A 19,722-nucleotide genomic window follows, 5' to 3' on the forward strand; every position below is an offset into this window, starting at 1 on the left:
GAACTGGAGAATTCACTGCATTATTCATCCTTCAAGAAAGTAGGGTTACCATCTAGTATGGCAGCACTAATGGATTTTCTTTATATTTAAAGATTATGATTATTCTTGCAAAAGTGCACTGGTACTAAAGTTTATTTGCGACGTTGACTGAAGGGTGAGCAAAGCAAATATACATCTGACATTTGCACGAATGCGCAAGGTAAAAGCTATGTAATTACCTTTTGCAGCACCTCAAGCAACCCTCTCTAGGACAGAGGCAGAAAAAGAAGAGGAAACCCTGAAGAACCTCGTGGACGTTCTGCATCACGTCATGCGAAACGATCCCTCGCAGGGCGCGCTGGCTCCGCGTTCAGCAGCGACACCCACTCGTAATGGTACCGTCGATGCTCTTTGGTTAAAACTATACAAGAAGCATGCTGAGAAGCCGAAAAAAACGGGAAAGGTTGCAATGACAAGAAAACCTACTCCATCGACTATGCCATCAGTTTTGACGCTCCAGGCTGACCCAGATTTTTCAGTTGCTTTTTGTGTTTTTGAATCTGCTCAGCTGACAGCAGCACTGGAAGAGCTGGCCTTCATATTGCAAACTGTTGTTCCAAAGGGGAAAGATAAGATTCTTGATCAGTTAATAAATGGATTTAGTGAAATCTTTAAAGAATGTTTTAAAAAAAGTGATGACAAAAATCACAACTAAGTTTGAAACCAAAACCTACTAGCAAAATGTTGAAAAAAGTCGCATTACTGTAAAAAGATGGAACATCGAGTTCTAGCCAAAGTCATCTCGGGAGCGATTAAAACGTTATAGATAGTGGTAGGGAATGCATCTGACAGTGTTAAACCCCACATCTCAATGGGCATGTTGAATTGGCTGGGATCCAGAGAGCAAAAGCTCAGGCACTAGAAGCAGAGAATTTGCAAAAACAATCATATAATTTTTCTAAAACTTCCTCTGCACCTCCCTCTCCATCTCTCTGTCCACTAGGTCTAGGGGAGAGCTCAGCAGAAACCAGGAAAGTAAGACCTTTGATTAACCTGCTTTAAGATTTTAGCTCTCAGTTAAAAACATATATCAATAAATTTAATAAATAAATATATTGGTAATTATAATGAGAAAAATATCCTGGAGGAAATTACTGAAAAAGTTGCTACTTTGTCTAAGGCTCCAAAAAAAGTGTTTTCAGTGGAAGTCAGAGCACTGCAAGAAAAGAAAATCTTGAGAAGATACTAATTTCTAGACCAGGCTTATAAGAGCTATGGAGGAATTCCATATATATATATATATATATATATATATATATTTTAATACTAATATCTGGAATATTGTCATAGTCTTTATATGAGGTTTTAAAATAAAAAAAAAATCAGTCCTCCAAGCCAGATATAACTATTTATCCCCATAATTAAAAGTTATGATTTATAAATGTTCTGTCTCATGCCTGTTGTGTGACAATGATAAATTGGAAATAAAATACTGAAATAAAGAGAAATGCTCAGTGGGCTTTCCCAAATTTTTGGGTTTCATATGTTTGTACAGGAGATGACCACCAAAGTCAGTCGTATTTTTAATATTTGTCGATTATACTTGATGTTCTACACTAATGGCATGAAAATAAATTGTCTCCAATTTCTCCTTTTTTTTTTTTATTTTTTGGTGCTCATATTTTCATTTCGATCATTGGAAAATACGTTGTTACTTAAAAACAGGACAATGCAACATTTACGTTTCCTGCTGCCGGTTGCCAGATTTTGGAGCCTTACATTATTTCTGTTTTCTTACTGTTTGGATTTTCTTCAAAATGTCAAAATTCACCAAAATACTCAGCGCGCTGAGGAGTGCTGGATAGAGGCTTGGGCGCTCGGAGCCTCGCGTGGTGCAGCCCTGTGCTGGCAAGGGTCCCATCGAGCACCTCCTACCGGGGGGGGCAACATTATGAAAAATAAGTGGGGTTGCACATCCCTCTTACGTAAATATTTTGCCATCACGGATGTGAGTGAGCTGTGCCTCGTTTTGGGGCGGTTACATTTGGAGGGGTCGTAGCCTGGGTTTCTGCAGTGCCCTTCGAGCAGCGCCCGCTGCCCCCCGGAGCAGCTGGTGTTTGCTCAGCTGATGTTCGGTGGTGTTTTGGGGTGAATAACTTGATTACTAGCATTTGAAGAACCAAATGTGCTCTTTTATTTTCAGAGTCTTTAGATGGGGATCCGTAAGCCAGTTTCAAAGTAGTTCTGAAATAACGAGGTAATTATGGAGATGTCACAGCCAGATGCTCCTTAATGGTTCCGTTGAAATTTTATTTTTTATTTTTTTAATTTGACATGAAAAGCTTTACCAGGACTAAATTAACTTAAACCTTTAAAAGAGTAGGCATCTCCATGGTAAAATCATTTAGATCTGAACTCACAGCTAACTGAAGAGCTCTAGATCTTTGAATGAAGAAGACTGAAAGCTGTAACATGTTTGATTTAAGGTGAGTTTAAGAATTAAGAGTGCTGAAGTATACGATTCTTCAAATAAAAAGTTTTGTCATTTTTGCAATTTTTCAGATAATTTAAACATCTTTAACTTTTTTTCTTTGTCAAAACATTTGTGTCAAATCAGAGCAGAGTCATAATAAAATATATGAATATATAGTTGCATAGTTTGTTAATATATGCATATGTGCATCATTTCTTGCCTTAATGCAAATATTCTAATGGATGGTAAATGCAAAATCAGCTAGTTTTTTTTCTTAAAAAGGAAATCATATATTTTGAGGATAGTTCTTTAGACTGATATAGATTGATCTATAAAAATTGTGCCTTATTTTGCTTCATTTGAGTATTTAAAGCATCCATTATAGATAAGTTTGTGAAATTATAAAATGATCAAGTGTGTTTTGCTTAGTTCTAAGAAAAGAAATGGAGCACAGCTCTTAAATCATCATGATTCTGTGCATATTTTTAACATGAAAGACTAAATTATACTGGTAAGCAATTATTTAAATCATATTTCCTCAGAAATTTTTGGATAGTATTTTTTCTTAAAAAAAAAAAAAACAACAAAAACTAAAGTATTCTCTGACTGCTGAAGAATATTAATTTCTCACATCTAACACTTAAATTTGTGGTCAGTTTATTTGTGTATGCAGAAATTTCTTATTTTCATTTAATAAAATGATAGGTTGTTTTTTTTTGGTAGGAAGATACTTTCCTCTATTTCTTTTTTGACTGTCTTTCTGCACTCAGTGCTGAGTTCTAGGTAAACTGATAAATTGCATTATCTCCATCCTCCTTTCAAAAGCTGCCACCAAACTGAACTTTAGTTTATACCGTAATCAAATACATGTGCATTGTATTAAATTTGAAATAGATCGGTGTATATTCAGTACAGGACAAATTTTACTTGGGCAAAACACGCGAAACTCCTCCTTGTGCATTACCTCTATCTCCACTTGTTTGGAACACTTACAGCCAAACACCACCAAAATTTAACGGGGGATTTGCCAGAATTGCCAGCATCAGTCTGAAATCACAACCTGGGTCTTGTAAAAACTGGCGTTGCTTCGAAATTCCGATTCCTGAAAAATAATAGAGGCAAAACTTAAGCTGCTAATAAACGCAATGAAAAAGCACGTAAGTTGTGGCTCGTGACTCGGCTGTCTCCTGGCTGCGAGGAGCCAGGTAGGGCCGTGACTTCCATCCCCAAGCCGCGGGGACTCGAGCGCTGCCCCGGTCCCACGGGACGCTGTCTTCCCCCTGCCACCGAGCACAAGCAGGCAGCACAACGCGCCTCAGAGCCACGGCCCTGGCCTCAGAGCTGCCCTCACCGCGCTAAAAGCTGCACACCTTTAGGCGGTGAGCAGCTCTGAACGCTCCCAGTTCTGGAGACGTAACGTAGGTTTGTTCAGCCGTGCTTTTGGGGGTTTTCCAGGTGAGATGTGTCGATAGCGAAATGATTGAGTGCTAGGATGCCAGGAAAAAAAGCAGCCAAATTTGGAGACAGTTTGGGGCACCGTCCTGTAAAGTTTTGCAGGTGTATAATTTGACTAGAAAGTAGCTTAAATGGGTAGTAAGTGAAATGGAAGCGGCCTGCACTGAGCTGTGCTCTGAGTGTCAGCAGTGCTGGGCTCCTGTCTGCTGGCAGCTCCCAGCGCTGCGAAGGCTTCGGGCTCAGGGTTGCTTGGAGAGCCTGAGAGGGGAACCTCTGCAGGCAGGGAGGACAGAAGGGCTTTTCTGGAAGGACTGACTCGTCAGACTTATTTTCATGAACTTATATGAGGAGTTTAGTAGAAGAACTGAAATAAAACGGACTTGGGCTGGAACATCTGCCAGCTTGAAGGGGAGCGGGTAATCCAGCATCCCGCCCCGTGCAATGTCAGATGTCTGACTGTGGTATGTTAGGTTTTCTTCTTTATATTGAATTCTGTTCTTTTCCTAGCAGCCTGACCGTAAATTATTTTAGCACATTAGGTCTTTTCTAGTTGAGATGCCCACGGTAGGTTTGTTTAGGGGAAGCACTCTGGGTATAAAGGGGGACTTGTGTCCGTAAGACCCAGCACGTACTTGAGGATGATTTATGTTTTACTCTACCCGCTCCTAGTAAACAGTTTCATGACCTTGGATTGCTGTAGTTTTAAAGTGAATTTATCTGGGCTGTGAATTGACAGCTTCAGCTCGGTTCAGAACTTGCGCGTGGTTTCTGCTGGGGTCCCAGCAGGGAATGCTGCAAGTTCAAGCAAAATACACAGTGTGGGGGAAATACTGCCGTCCTGGGACAGCGGGAGAATAACCTCCTTGAAACGACACTACCTCACAGTGAAGCTCTGTAGCATGTTGTATGCACAGCACCTATTTGTCAGCTCTTAATAGGGTTAAAATATTTACACGTATTTTTGTGTACTATTTAAAATCTGTTTACTGTAGTAGCGGTTCGGCATCATTTCAAATTAAAGTTTTATCGTGGTTAAGGAAATAAGCGTGTACATGAGGAATGATTCTGCCACATCCCAGGGAGATGCGTTTGGGGATGGCTTGGTACCTTGGAGGTGAGCTGAGCATTTAGGTGACATCAAACAAAAGGGAGTTCCCAGGTCCTGGATCCGTTCACAACAAAATCAACCCAGACGTGCGCCTGGCACGGCCCCGCGCTCACAGTGAGCCAAGCAGGAGGAGGCAGTGGGAAGTGCCTGGGGCCAACCTGGGAGCAAACAAAATGTATTTTGGCCTGTTGGGGTGGAGGCCGATCGATCCCTATGTTTTTCCAGACTGCTGGCTCCTCTGCATTTTTCTCTGTTCTTCTAACTCCAACATGTGGGGTGCACATCCCCGTGCTACCAAATGGTGATGGAGGGGTGGCTCAGGGTGACTCGGGACTGTGGGGCTCCCTGCCCAAAATATTCCCTGCTCTCTGCCCAAAATATTCCCTGCTCCTTGCTCAAAATATTCCCTGCTCCCTGCCCCAAGCCCCCCCCCGCTTCCTCCGTGCCCGCTGGGCCCTGCCCCTCTCCCGGCAGCCGGAGGAGGGGAGCGCGAGTGCTTTACTACCTGGTCTCTGCTCCTGACATTCCCATGGCAACCTTCTCCCCAGTTTAGTCACAGTTTAATGCCTTACAAGTAGGATTTGTTCAGAAAGGAATAAGGGTGGCAGTATGAGAGAGACACTTCCCCGTGTGTTCCTGACGGCCGGTGAATGGGGACTGAAGCGCAGGGGGAGGACGAGATCCTCGTTGAATTGGGCAGGGTGCGTGCCTCCCAAGGTTAGGCTGCTTGATGGCACAAGGGATGTAAGATAAAGGAAATTAAAAGGAGAGCATCCGCCAGCTGTGATCGGCTGCGTTTAAATACCCTGCACACCAGAACAGCCGGGCTGCAGTCGCGGGCCTGGCGACAAAGCTGGCTGTGAGCGTAAAGCTGCGAGACGCGGTGAATTAAAACCGGGTGAGGCAGTGGGGAGCCCTTTCCGTGGGTCGTGGAAATGTAGCCACAACGATAAAAAAGCCTTTTTGGGAGGAGGTTTCCCAAAGCACCCCGTCCCCACTGCTCCTCCTGCAGGCTCCCAGCGCCATGAGCGCGGGCGAGGACGCGGCGTGGCTGCGGTGGGTGGCGAAGCAATTCGAGAGCATCGCCGGGGAGGACAGGCAAATCGACTTGGAGGAGTTCAAAGCGGCTCTCAAGGTGAAGGAGGTGAGTGTCCCTCTGTGTCCAGGCAGGAAGACCTCCCCCCCCCAGTTTAAAGGCATAAAAATAGGACGGCAGAGCTCATGGTGTGGTGTGAGACAGGGAGAGAGAAACCTCCAAGTACTTTGCAGCAAGCAGGAACAGCAAACATGCCCCCCCCAGCACCCCACATCTCAGCCTCCTCCCTCCCGGGGATGCTGCGGTGCCCACATCCCCCTGCAAAAAGCAGCCTCCGTTCCTGCCTCCTGCTTTCGGTCCGTTACCGTGACTTTCAGCATTTGCTGGGCAATTCACACCGCTGGCAGAGAGAGCTGTGTTGGCAGCACCAGGATTCGGGCCACGCAGAGCATCCCGCAGCTTCCTGAGAGCATTTCTCCTCCCCGCAGTCCTTCTTCGCCGAGCGGCTCTTCGCGCTCTTCGACTCGGACGGGAGCGGGACCATCAGCCTGGAGGAGCTGCTGAGCGCCCTGAGCCTGCTGGTGCACGGCAGCGAGACGGACAAGCTGAGGTTCCTCTTCCAAGTGTACGATGTAGATGGTAAGATGAGGAAAAATAGAAAAAAAAAATCACATTTTCTGAACACTGTTATGATTTACAGAGCAGCGCGGCTCTTTGGGCATCCGGGCATGGGCAGGGCTGCGGCTTTTTGGGAGATGCGGTGGGAGATGGTGCTGGTTGTGCTGCACACGCTGCATTTAGTGCTGGTGTCCAGACCCCTCCTGGGTCAAGCACAACTTGAAAAAAAGGGTAGCTGGGTCTGTGCAGCAGGAGCTGGCTCCTCGTTAAAGGTAAGCATGTAACTGGCATAACGCTGCTGCCTTTTTCCTGTGATGAAAGTATCAAAAATCCACCTGAAAGACAGCAATTAACCGGCTCACGTCAGGGTGTCCCTCAATACGCTTTTACCCTTGGCCACGGAGAGGTGCCAAGCGAGAGGTGGCAGCATCTGAATTGGGAATGAATTTCAGTCTGGGATTTGTGCCGATTCCTTTTATCTGTGAGCGAGCTGGCCTGACCCAGGTGGGAGCATCCTCCCAAAACTGGAGCCGGGTGTCAGAGCACCCACCGCGCTCAGGCCATTCACTGCCCGCATCGTGGCCGTGCTGCTGGGGTCCCACAGAGACCCCGGGCACCGAGTACTGCCTCCCCTGAGCCCTCTGCCCGCAGCTCCACGCTGAAATGCTAAAAACAATTTTAAGTCCGGCTCTTCTTGACTTCGCTCGGCTGCTTCCCCCGCTGTGACCTGCCTGGGCAGAAACGCTGGCTAAGAGCGAACCGAGCCCTTTGCCTGATTTGCCGTCAGGCTGGCTGCCAGCCCAGCAGCTCCGCAGCGGTTCCTACCGCTGGACTTCGCCATCCGAGCACCCTGCTGCCGCAGGTGACTGCTGGCGAGGGCTCTTAATGAAACCAGCAGACCGAGGAGCGATGGCACGTTGCTGGCCAGTTGGCACAGCTTCCCCCGGGGAGCCCGCAGGCGAGGCAGGGGGGGCGATTTCTGCAGTAGAGCTGGAGGGAGGTGAAGTCGGGGTGCTGTTGGGTGATGTGGCACCGGGGGCGGCCGCTCTCAACCCGCCGGGTGCCTGCAGGCAGCGGCGCCATCGACCCGGCCGAGCTGCGCCTGGTGCTGCAGGCGTGCCTGCGGGAGAGCGCCGTGTCGCTGCCGCCGCCGCGCCTGGACGACCTGGCCCTGGCGCTCTTCGAGGCCGCCGACAAGGACGGCAGCGGCTCCATCACCTTCGAGGAGCTGAGGGCGGAGCTGGAGGCTTTCCCGGGGGTGATGGAGAACCTGACCATCAGGTACCGCGGGGCTGTGCCCCCCCCACCTTGTGAGAGCCTTTTTCCTCCTGCTCCAGCGTGGGGTTATGCTCCCGGTGAGGCTCCTGCGGGGGTTCAGCCCCTGAGGTGCTCAGCCAGCCCTGGGAGCAACTCAGGCACGTTACCCCAGCCTCACCACAGAGCCCCAGCCCTGCAGTGCTGCAGGGGGCATCCCGGTCCTGTCCCCTTTGCCCAGGAGCCTGCAGAGAGCCGAGCCTGGGCTCACTGCTGCAAGAGGATGGGAGGGTGCCGCGCCTGGGCTGCTCCTACCTGGGACGGGTGCTGGGATGGTGCCAGGATGGGTGCAGGGTTTGTATGCAGGACGGGTGCAGGGCTTGGATGCAGGATGGGTGCTGGGATGGGTGCAGGGTTTGGGTGCCAGGAGCAGTGCCAGGATGGTGCTAAGATGGGCAAAGGGCTTGCATGTAGGGATGTGTGCAGGCTGGTGCCTGGCTGGGTGCAGGGTTCAGACGCAGGGCTGGGGGCCAGCCTGGCCGCAGAGCTGCCCCTACTCCCCGCTCCCCGTCAAGGAGCAACGTGCCTCCTTTCCCCACAGTGCCGCGAGCTGGCTGAAGCCCCCGCCACCCCCAGAGAGGAGCCGCCGGCCGCGCTGCCTGACCGCGGCGTACTGGCACAACCACGGCAGCCAGCTCGCCTTCCTGGGGGGCTACACCAGCCTCAACCTCCTGCTCTTCGCCCTGGCCGCCCTGCGGCACGCCGGCCTCGGCGGGTGGGTGGCGGTGGCCCGGGGCTGCGGGCAGTGCCTGAACTTCAACTGCGCCTTCACCGCGGTGAGTGCGGGGTGCTGGGTGGGGGTGCGAGGTCGTGGGGTGATGCTACCCGGTGGCTGGGCCCCCGCTGTCCCCCCAGTGCCCTGGGCATCCCCAGCTACCCCCCTGCAGGTGCTGATGCTGCGGAGGTGCCTGACCTGGCTGCGCGCCACCCCCGTGGCCCAGGTGCTGCCGCTGGACCACAGCGTGGGGCTCCACCAGCTCGTGGGCTACGTGGTGCTGGCGCTGGCTGCCCTCCACACGGGCGCACACGTGGCCAACTTCAGTAAGTCGCAGCTCCCGGGTTGTATCCAGCAAAGCCTGCTGCATCGCGCCCCGTTAGCCCTGGGGTGGGCTCCCCGTCCAGCCCAGAGCCTGCTGCTGCTGGGGCAGGGGTGTCGTGCACAACACAGTTTGGGGGGGGGGACGGACACGCAGCCCTGCCAAAAGCCACGGGACGGGGGGACCCCTGCCCAGATGCAGACAGCCTGAGAGGACTGAGCTAGGGGTGCCCTGCCCCTGCCGGCTCTGCGCCCTGCTCAGGTGGCGGCGTTGGGAATGGCTTTGGCGTTCCCCAGGGGAAGGAGAGGCGTCTGCCCGGGTCCCCGGGGGGTGCCTACGCCCCAGGGAGGGGTGCAAGGCCTGGGAGGGGGTGCCCATGCAGGCACCCGGAGCTGTGTCCGTGCGCTGGCTGCTGCCTCCCTCTAGCGGCTCTCCCAGCCGGGCAGCGCCGGAGCAGGGCTGGATCCCTCCCCGCATCCCTCCCCGCATCCCTCCCTGCTCCCGGGGCCAGATTTTTGGGGTTGCGCTCTCCGCTCTGGGCTCGGCGGTGCCCAGCCCCGTACGCGTCCCACAGCCGACCCCCGGTGATTGCAGCCTGCCTGGGAAAATCGGCAGGAAGGGCTCAGAGCCAGGGTTTTACTCTGCGAGCGCAATGCCGCAGGTGCCGAAACTCGCCCTTTGGGCAAAGCGCTGCCTTGTCCACGGGGCTTGGGCACCTCGGCTCCCTTCAGTCCCTTGCGGTGCCATTGCAGAGAGCGGGGGCTGGCGAGGCGAAATGTGACATTAAAAAATTCCCGAGCAAACCCACGGGGCTGTGCCTTAGCACAAAGCCACCCTCGTGTCCCGGTCGCTGTTGGGCTGGGTGTGTGGGTGCCCCGTGCCCCGTCCCAGCCCCGTGTCGCAGGCAGGCTGGCACAGCGGGACGGGCACCGTGCCCTCGCCGAGTTCCTCCTGACGGCGCGTCCCGACGGCGGGGGGCTCGGCGGCACGGCCTCGCAGACCGGGCTGGCGCTGCAGGGGCTGCTGGCCGCCATGCTCGCCTTCTCCAGCCCCTGCGTCCGCCGTGGCGGGCACTTCGAGGTGTGTACCCTGCGTGGGGAAACCCCAAAATGCTCCCACATGTGGCACGGGGGGGACCGGGCTGGGGTCCCCCCGCCTGGTGTCACCCCCTCCCCCCCCCCGGCACCGGTGACGCCGGCGCCCTGCCCGCAGGTCTTCTACTGGAGCCACCTCTCCTACGTCTCCGTCTGGGCCCTGCTCGTCCTGCACGCCCCCAACTTCTGGAAGTGGTTCGTGGTGCCCGGGGGCCTCTTCGTGCTGGAGAAGGCGGTGGGCCTGGCCGCGTCCCGTGCCACGGGGCTGCGCATCGTGGAGGTCAACCTGCTGCCCTCCAAGGTCCGCAGCCCCCGCGGCCCCCCCCGGCCCCTCCGCTGCTGCTGCTGCTGCTGGGGGAGATACCTGAGATACCCGTAGGGCACTTCACAGCCCGGGGACAGGCAGGGTGCAAGCAATGGCTGTGGTCGTTTGAAGCAGAAGGAGGGGGGGGGGATAAAAGATGAAGGGGGTGATGTGTCCGATGCATTTGCATGGCGACTGGAGGGGCCGTGCTCTTCCAGACATGCATGGGAAGGACAGCGCCCCGCGTCCCCTCCCTGCGTGCACAGCACTGCTCCTCTTCTGCCTTCAGCAGGGCTGGGTGAAATCCTCAGATTTTATATGGAAAATAGATCTTTGGTTCGTATGGAAATGTCTTTTGGGGTTACTTGGTAGTGTTCAGGAATCCACGCCGCATTAGTGAGTGTTTGCGGCAAAAGGTGAGAGCAATTTCTTCATTTTCAACCTTTTTTAAAAAAAAATATATATATTTGGCGAATAATTGCCAAGCCTTTGCCTGGGGGATAACGCCGGGCAGCTGACTTCCAGGCCTGACAGCTTTCCGCTCCCCGCACCGCAGGTGACGCACCTCGTGGTCCAGCGGCCGCGCTCGTTCCGCTTCAGGCCCGGGGACTACGTCTACCTGAACGTCCCGGCCATCGCCGCCTACGAGTGGCACCCCTTCACCATCAGCAGCGCCCCCGAGCAGCAAGGTGCGCCCAGGGGTGCTCAGTGCCCCGTCGGGGTGCTCGTTTGGCACCGCGGGGACGTCCTGCGCCCACCGGCCGGGTGGGTGACCCCCCCCCCCCAGGTGCCGGTGCGCGGTCGTGCCCGTGTGCCACCGGGTGCTGCCGTCCCGCAGACACCATCTGGCTGCACGTACGGGCGCGGGGGCAGTGGACCAGCCGGCTGCACGAGTACTTCAGGCACCCCGAGGCGCCGCGGCTCAGCGGGAACCTCGGAGAGGCGAGGCGGTGGCGGCGGGCGCAGGTTGGTGAGGACGGGGCTCTGCTTCCCGCAGAAATGCCGATTAGACCCCAAAGTCCTGCCCCCGCACATCCCCGCACCTGGTGCAGCCCCCAGGCACAGCAGGCTGAGCACCAGGTGCCCAGGGCATCACAGCCAGGGATGCCTTTTTCTTTTTTTCTTTTTTCTTTTTTTCTTTTTTCTTTTTTTTCTTTTTCTTTTTTTTCTTTTATTTCTTTTTTCTTTTTTCTTTTTTCTTTTTCCTTTTTCCTTTTTTCTTTTCTTTCATCTTTTTCTTTTTTCTTCTCTTTTTTTTTCTTTTTTCATTTTCTTTTTTCTTTCCTTTTTTTTCTTTTCCTTTTTTCTTTTTCCTTTTTCCTTTTTTCCTTTTTTCCTTTTTTCCTTTTTCCTTTTTCCTTTTTTCTTTCCTTTTTCCTTTTTCCTTTTTCCTTTTTCTTTTTTTCCTTTTTCCTTTTTTTCTTTTTTCTTTTTTCTTTTCTCTTTTCTTTTTTATTTTTTATTTTTTTCTTTTTTCTTTTTCCTTTTTTCTTTTTCCTTTTTTCTTTTTCCTTTTTCCTTTTTTTCTTTCTCCCGTCTCCTTTCTCCTTTCTCTTTTTTCCCTTTCCCTTTCCCCTTGCCGTTGCCTCGCAGACACGTCTCTGCACCAGGTCTGGCTCATCGGGGAGCTCCGTGGCCACCACTGGGGACGAAGCCGTTGAGCTGACATCGTACAGAACCACCGGGGCACCCGCTGCCCCCCAGGGGAGGATGGACGAGGACCCGTCGCCAGAGGTGGTAAGCACCATCCCCGTCCTCACCAACACGTCCGAGACCCCTGAAGCCCCCAAGGGGCAGGGCAGGGGGCCCTCGCTGTCACCTGGCGCTCACAGCCCTACTGGCTTTGGGGTTTGGCCCGACCCTGGCGATGCTGAGCGAGAAAAGCTGCAGGGGCAGCGTCCCCTGCGTTCGTCCCCCATCGCCCCATGCCCGGGGGGCACTCGGCACCCCGTGCATTTGGTGCTGCCCCGGGTGCGCCCTGGCTCGTCCCTGCCGGGCCCCGCAGCCGAGGCGCTTCCCAGCAGACGGGAGGAGCAACCCGCAGAAAAGGGAGACAACCCCATTTCCTTCTGAAATCGGCCAAAACTTCTTAAAAGGCTGTTCTTAAGAGGGAAACTTCTCCCCGCCCCCAAGTGGGAAATAAATCGTGCGAACGCCATGGCGCTGGGAGCCACGTTTAGCAGCTTTTATCACCCGATATGAAAAGCTCTCAGGATATTGATTCTGTCACAGCTGGAGGAACAGGCATTACAGATAACGAATTTATATGCACCAGTTTTAATGAGTTTCTCTCCCTGTTGCTGCTGGGCTGTTATCTGTCCGAGAGCGGGTTCTCCACCTCCCCTCCTGCCACCAGGGCGATCGCCACCACTGTAAACCAGTTGCTCGCTCCCTGCCTTTTGGGGGGATTTGGATAATTGCATTTTTAAGCAACGTTCAGAGAGATTGGGATCTGGATAGTGTCTCACACCCATCTGGTGGGCCCCGGAGCGCCCTTTCCAGGCCTCTGCAAACCTCCAGCCAGGGGGCTGCGGGTGGTGTTGGGGGGGCTGCCGGGGCCGCCCGTGCCAAGCTTGGCTCCCGCGGGCCCTGGGAGCGATGTGCACAGCCCCAGTAAAGCAGAGCTCACCTAACCCACCAAGCTGGGAGGGGAAAACCCCAAAAGCAAGCCGAGGAGCCAAGCTGACGTAGCGCAGGGCTCAGGGAGCAGGCAGGAGGGGATGGTCGCCGGCCCGCCGGTGACGCCAGACTCTGTACCCGCAGGTTTCCACGGGGCCGGGCGAGAGCCGTCGGCTCTGCAGCATCAAGGTGAGGGATGTCCCGGCCCGTCTGCGGCTCTGGGCGAGCAGAGATGTGCTTGGGACATGTGGCAGGGACCCCACGCATGTGCCCAGCACCTCAAGTGCGTGCCCCCCGTGCAGGGAGGGTCCTGCCTGGGGCTGAGCGTGCACCCGCGCTGCCGGGGGCTTCGTGCCCCTCATTTAGTGCTCGTGGGCTCCCTGGGTTTCTGCACGCCCGGCCTCTTTTCTCTCCCAGTGCTACATCGACGGCCCCTACGGGACCCCGACGCGCAGGATCTTCACCTCGGAGCACGCCGTGCTCATCGGCGCCGGCATCGGCATCACCCCCTTCGCCTCCATCCTGCAGAGCATCATGCACAGGTCGGTGCTGTGCCGGGAGCTCAGGCTGCTTCGGGTTCCTCCCTCCCAAACTGTGGGCACAGGTCCCAAAGCTGGGTCCTCCTTTAGTGTTAACCTTCACCCTGGGGGGGGTTCAGGCCGGGCACCTGCTATGGGGCTGTGGGGTGGGGTGCTTGGGGTCTCTGTGCTCTTTGTGGGGTGCGAGGGATGCCAGGGGGGCTGCAGGGCTGTGCCACCCGTGCAGGTACCGCCTGAGAAAGCAGAGCCACGACTATAAACAGTGTGAGACCCTGCGGGACGAGGACATGACACTCAGGAAGGTGGGAGCGGGCTGGGGGCATGCGGGAGGAGGGTTGGCACCGGGCATGGGGGCTGCAGTCGGCCCCCGTGCCGCCGGCGAGCCCCGAAGCGGGGTCCGCGTCCTTCCAGGTCGACTTCATCTGGATAAACCGGGACCAGAAGCACTTCGAGTGGTTCGTCAGCCTGCTGGCGAAGCTGGAGCTGGAGCAGGCTGAGCAGGAGCCGGGAGGTGAGCGGGAGGCGGGGGGCACCAGCACGGCCCCCTCTTCCCGGGGCTCTCGGCACCGCCCCGAGCCCCGGTTCCCCTGCGAGGCGCAGGGCGGTTCCTGGAGCTGCACCTCTACATGACGGCCGCCCTCGGCAAGAGCGACGTGAGGGCCGTGGGGCTGCAGCTGGCCCTGGACCTGCTGGCCGCCAAGGAGCACAAGGACTCCATCACGGGCCTGCGCACCAGGACGCAGCCCGGCCGCCCCGACTGGAGCAAGGCGAGGGCTGGCTCGGGGCGGCCGCTTCGTGCCGGGCAGCGGGCACCAAAGCCGGCACGGGTCCTGACGCCTTCCCCTTTTCCTCCCCCCCTTCGCGCTAGGTGTTTCGCAAGGTGGCCGAGGAGAGGAAAGGGAAGGTGCAGGTCTTCTTCTGCGGCTCACCGGCGTTGGCCAAGGTCATCAAAGCGCACTGCGAGCGCTTCGGCTTCCGCTTCTTCAAGGAAAACTTCTGACGTGGGGGGGGCTGGGGGCACCCGGTGCCACGCAGGACATGATCGCCCTGCGGCAGCTCCGCGTCCCCCCCGGCCCTGCCACCCTGCAGCCCCCCAGGGAGCCGGGAGGGTGGGATGGACGGGCGAGGGACAGAGGGGCTGGGGCACGGGGATTTGGGGTGGAGGGGACGGGGCCCCTGCAGCCCTGTGGGTGGAGGGGGGTGTCCCGCAGCACCTCGGTGTTTTTTTTTTTTTTGGGGGGGGGGTGGGGGGTAGGGACCCGTGTCCCAGAGCGTTTGGGGATGGAGGAGCAGGGTTCGGGGCGCCAGGGCGCGCCGGAGGAGCGGTGCCCACAGGAGGGCACTGCAGCCTCGCCAACCGCACAGCTCGTCCCCGACCCCCCCCCCGGCCCCCCCCCGGGCCTGGAGGCAGCGCAGGGTCCGGGGGGGGGGGGGGGCGGGGGGCTCAGCACCCACCGCCCCCTGCCCGCAGCACACGCCGGGCTTTGCCTCTTCGTGCCCTTTTGGGTGGAAAAGGAGCGATTTGAGGGGTGCCCAGTGCGGGTGGGTCACTTCCAAACCCCCCAGCACCGATCGTGGCCGGGGGCTGGCGAAGGCCCGGCAGCGCTGCCCACGGGGCCCCGCTGCGCCTCCAGACAACAACCCGTGTGTCCCCTGGCAGGTCTGGGCTTTTATGGCCCGCCTGTGCAACCTGCTGGTGCTTCTGAGTTAAAAAATTAATATACAGTAATTTAGACGAAAGACTCATTTGTGGCAATGCCACCCGTGGGGGAGAGCTCCCTCTCTCCTGCCTTTTGGGGATGTTTTGGCCCGGATTCAGTGCCCCAGCCCCACGCCAGAGCCCATCCATCCCACCCCAGCCCTGGATTTGGGGCGGTGCAGGTTTGGCAGTCCGGTGCCCCTCGTCCTGCCCGTGAGCAGGACGTCCCCGCAGCACCCACAGGAGGCACCGGCCGTGCGAGGTGGGAGAAGCTTTTCCCTTCCCCAAGGTGTCCCCAGGGCCGTGCACAGGGCCGTGGCTCAGCGCCGTCACTCCGCCAGCCTCGCCAGCAGTGGCCCTGGAAGCCAAGGCCGTGTGCGAGTGCTCGGCTTACACCCGCGCCGCCACTGCCGAGCTCCGTGTCTGCCTTTAGCCCATTGCCATGTCCAAATCACACTTGTAGAGGGGATTAGGGCAACCACATCCCTTCCTGGGTCGCTGTGCCCTAACCCCGGGTCACACCACAGGGGTGCAGGCACAGGGACCCCATCCCTGCCCCGCAGTCCGGAGCTGGTTCGGGGCGCGGCGAGGAGCTGGGCGATGCAGCTGGCTCCAGCCGTAGCATGAAATCTGGAGCCAGAGAGGAGAAATCATTTGACGTGGGGCCATGACATAAACTTCATGGCTGAATCCGCTTCAGACAGCGTGATAAATGGGCTGGCTAACGATCCCCGTTGGGTTACAGCCAGCGCTGGCGCGTGATGGATGCAGGCAGCAGAGAGCTCTCGGCGCCCTGCGAAAGCGCAGCGCGAGGTGACGATCCCCAAGTCAAGAGTCAATTTTTCTTAACCTCGGCTAATGCAGGTTTCTTGCCTCCTTGATTAGCAGTGGGATGGAAATGTAATGAGCTCTCCTGCTGGTGCCAGCTCGGGGAAGGAGGCCCCTTCCCTCCCCAGCCCGCAGCGCCCCTCTGGCACCGCGCTGCGCAGCCCCGGCTCGCTCTGCAGGCTGCCTCCTCGGTGAGGTTTTTGCCACCCACCTCTCCCCGCTCTCTCCCCAGCCATGGCAGGGGAAACCAAAGCCCCACTGCCCCCAGCAGCGCTTCCCCAGCCGCATTTCCAGTGCTGTGCCCCCGTTACGTGCCCTGCAGTCCTGGGGATGCGCTGGGGTAGCGTGGCATCCCCCGGGATCTGCTTTGGGACCGTGGGCTTAACTCCAAGCACATCAGTGCGGTGAGCAAGCGCTGCTTTTTCTGCACTTTTACCATAATTAGGGACTTTGCTGGTGGTCCGTGCTGTGAAGCAGAGCCTGGGTGTGACCCCAAGCCCGGGGGCTCTGCCCGTGCCTTGGCGCAGGTTGGCGCGGGCTGGGGCGCGTTTCGGCAGCACCCCGATGGCCCCGCGCCTCGCCGAGGGGGCTGCATCAGCAGGGGGTGATGTCAGCTCCTGCTCCCAACGTCCAAGGGAAAATTAGGGCAGCTGCAGCCTCCTGGGGCTGGCGAGGGAAAAACAACCCTCCGCAGAGGGAGCCGGGGTCTTTCAGGGATGCCTTTCAGCTCGTCTCCCCGATTGAGTCCATTCATGTGCACGCAGCTCCGCTTCCACGCAGGCGTTTCCAAAGATGCCAGGAAAAAAAAAAAAAAACAACAAAAAAAAAAACGTGGCTGTACGTGGCAGCGTCACGTGGCTACGGAAAACATACTCATCTCAATCATAAAGAAGAGTTAATTACATCTCCCCGCTCTCCCGATGTATCGAAGCAATTATAAACAGAATGAATCATTACGCGTGTGCTGGTAACCATTTTCCTTCCCCATCCCCGCTGAATGGCAGGGCACTAAAGCGCAGCGCTCAAGCACGCCGGTGCTCGAAGCAGCTCACAAAAAGCAAGTTCAGCTCTCGTTGAAGACGGGGACACCCAGGGCGCCCCGAGCAGATCTCGGGGGCACGACGCAAAACGCACAGAAACCCCCGCGGGTGCAAAGCCGGCTGGCGCGCGCGCTCTGCGACTGGCAGCCTTCCCGCAGGCCTTTTGCGGTTGTGCATGGGGCTCGTCGCAGGGAACTTGGGGGCCGCGCGACGGAGCTGGCAGCGTGCTTTGGGGCGACGTGCACCCCGAAAATCAGGCTGGCAGGGGGGACGCCGAGCAGATGGTGGGGATGCGCTCTCGGAGGGGGCTGGAGGCAGCATCAAGGTCACTGCTGACACGATGCCTGCTGAGCTGCTCCCGTCCCAGCCCCGGCGATGAAAAATTAATGAATTCCTTCCCCTCCATCCACGGGAGCTCTGCCAGCTGCCATTTTCCCCGCGTCTCCGGCTCATCAGATGTTTCCTTTGGAGCTGAGGGAGAAATGATTAAAAGATGTGCGAGGCGGGGAGGGGGGGCGGCTGCCCCCCCAAATGCTGAGCGCTGCTGCCGCCGTGCCTTGGCGCTGCCGCTGCTCCGAGGCGGGGGCAGAGCTGGAGAAAGGGCCCTGTGCGATGGGTGCAGGTGGCTCCGGCTCCTTGGCCAAACCATCTCGGCTTTGGGATGGTTCCCAACGCCAGCGATGCTGCAGAAAGCTGAGCCTGGAGCTGCTCCGAGCCTGGGGTCTGCTTTGTTTTGTGGCTGTTTTTCGTGTTAAAGCAACAGGAGGCTCCGGATCGGGAGCTGGGGAGGCAGGGCGTGAGGTTAGCTAATCACACGCCGCCTGATTAATGCCTTCCCCTGGCTGCCTTCATTATTGTGATTACACTCTGGCGGTAGCATAGCAACAGCTAATTGTTGGTTGGATGCAAAGAGCATAATTCCCCGTATTAAAATTTTATTAAGATGTAATTGCATTCGTCTTGCAGCAGTGGATGCTTCAAAGGCGCCGGGACGCGGCAGCAGCGCTCCTCGCGTCTGGGCTGCCCCTTCGGAGCCTGGAGGACGTGGGGTCGGGGTGGGCACCAGGATTTGGGGGCAAAAACCCATGGGGAGGAAGGATTAGGGCTGCGTCTCCAACCCCCCGTGGCCGTTTGCATTTATTTGCCTGGGGATTTTGCACCCCAGCTCCTCGTGGGGAGACCGTGGCTCGCGGATGGCACGGAGAACTTCTGGTGCCAAACCTCCAGTACGAATCCTTGCACTTTGAGGGATAAAAATGGGATTTTGGGAGGGGATGAAGTGTTGTGGTACATCAGCAGGCAGCCGCTGTCAGCACAACCTGTTGGTAAAGGAACCACAGCAGGAGCTGGTGGCCACCAAAAGCCCTTCGCTGCCAGGGCCGTGCCCCCGCTCCTCGAAACCCAGGGAGGGAAACCTTAAAGGAACTGTGTTTATTAACAGTGCGATCACATTGGGCATATTCCATCACTAAGTGGCCCTGGTACACAGATATTATTCACTTAAGTAATCAATCACTGCCAACAAATTACAGGATACAGGGAATGAAATTAGCAAAATGAACTATGGATGTAAAATTCATTTGAAATTCAATTTAGGAGCAACATTAGCTTTCAATTAGTCTGCCCAACTGTTTGAGCATCATTTTGTCTATCAGATTTTTATATAAATGTAATTAACCTTTGCTGCTAAATTGTTGTTGATTTCATTGATATAATTATTATGCGGCTCCTAATATTTTGCTCGGCTGACATCTCGTTAGCTGGTGGCTTCCAATTAGGGAAACCGGGGCTGGTGGTGACTTCTGGGCCCACATGTGGGACGACGGCGCTCGAAACCGTTCTGGTGGCTGTGGTTTTGGTGGTAGTAGTAGTGGTGCTGGTGGTGTTTTTTGGCGTTGTTTCTCTTGGTGGTGGCTCCGGTGGTGTTGGAACATTTCTTTTTCGTGCTGTCTCTTGCCGTTTCCAGCCCCACAGCCAGCTGGAAGCGAGCTGCAGCGAGCCCTCAGCAATCTGCCCCTCAGCACTGCGCTAAGATGAGGACATCTGGAGTTTTTCTTGCTCCCACCTTCCCCTACTGCTGATGCAAAACCAGTTTTGCCCTTGATGGGCAGCATGGCAGGGTGAGACCCTGGCATGTGTGTGCCTGTCCCAGCCTGGCCTGTGTGTCCTTGCTCAGAATTAAACCAAGTTCTTCTTTTTTTCTTGTTCTTATTATTTCTTTATTTATATTAAACCAAGTTATTCTCTTCTTCACGACACCTGCTGTCGCTGGGACTTAGGGCTGTCCCTTGCTATCAGGGACGCCAATAATGATCTCCCGTGCGCAGCGGTGACGATGCTTCTTCCCCTTCCCTTCTGCCCACACCCCAAAACCCCAAAACCCAAACGCTGTCCGCTGCAGCGCAGCTTGGGGGGCCGGGGGAGGTTACAGGTTTGCACCGAACGAGTTAATTAAGGGGTAATAACTCCTCACAGGCTCGTTACAAGCATTCACTGCCCCCATAGCAAAGGCAGGGGGCACGGGGCGTCCTGCACCGCGCGGCGAGGAGGATGAGGAGGGACGGGCTGCGGCTCCCCGG

The 19,722-nt window shown here is 55.9% G+C and overlaps 1 protein-coding gene across 1 annotated transcript in view; it reads left to right on the forward strand.

Moving 5' to 3' along the window:
• NOX5 (NADPH oxidase 5) overlaps positions 1-14,576 on the forward strand; it is a 52,756-nt gene extending 38,180 nt beyond the window's left edge. The window contains exons 7-24 of the mRNA XM_040569503.1: positions 228-2,465; positions 6,028-6,159; positions 6,540-6,690; positions 7,740-7,950; positions 8,525-8,759; positions 8,871-9,024; positions 9,925-10,100; positions 10,233-10,415; positions 10,975-11,107; positions 11,257-11,384; positions 12,012-12,142; positions 12,861-12,879; positions 13,182-13,226; positions 13,455-13,579; positions 13,803-13,878; positions 13,988-14,087; positions 14,177-14,343; positions 14,445-14,576. Of these exons, the coding sequence (XP_040425437.1) occupies positions 6,040-6,159; positions 6,540-6,690; positions 7,740-7,950; positions 8,525-8,759; positions 8,871-9,024; positions 9,925-10,100; positions 10,233-10,415; positions 10,975-11,107; positions 11,257-11,384; positions 12,012-12,142; positions 12,861-12,879; positions 13,182-13,226; positions 13,455-13,579; positions 13,803-13,878; positions 13,988-14,087; positions 14,177-14,343; positions 14,445-14,576 (2,286 nt within the window). The 5' untranslated portion in view covers positions 228-2,465; positions 6,028-6,039. The remainder of the gene's footprint in view (positions 1-227; positions 2,466-6,027; positions 6,160-6,539; positions 6,691-7,739; positions 7,951-8,524; positions 8,760-8,870; positions 9,025-9,924; positions 10,101-10,232; positions 10,416-10,974; positions 11,108-11,256; positions 11,385-12,011; positions 12,143-12,860; positions 12,880-13,181; positions 13,227-13,454; positions 13,580-13,802; positions 13,879-13,987; positions 14,088-14,176; positions 14,344-14,444) is intronic.
• Positions 14,577-19,722: the final 5,146 nt, after the last annotated feature.

Source organism: Cygnus olor, chromosome 11 (genome assembly GCF_009769625.2).
Source record: "Cygnus olor isolate bCygOlo1 chromosome 11, bCygOlo1.pri.v2, whole genome shotgun sequence".
Lineage (NCBI taxonomy): Eukaryota > Metazoa > Chordata > Aves > Anseriformes > Anatidae > Cygnus > Cygnus olor.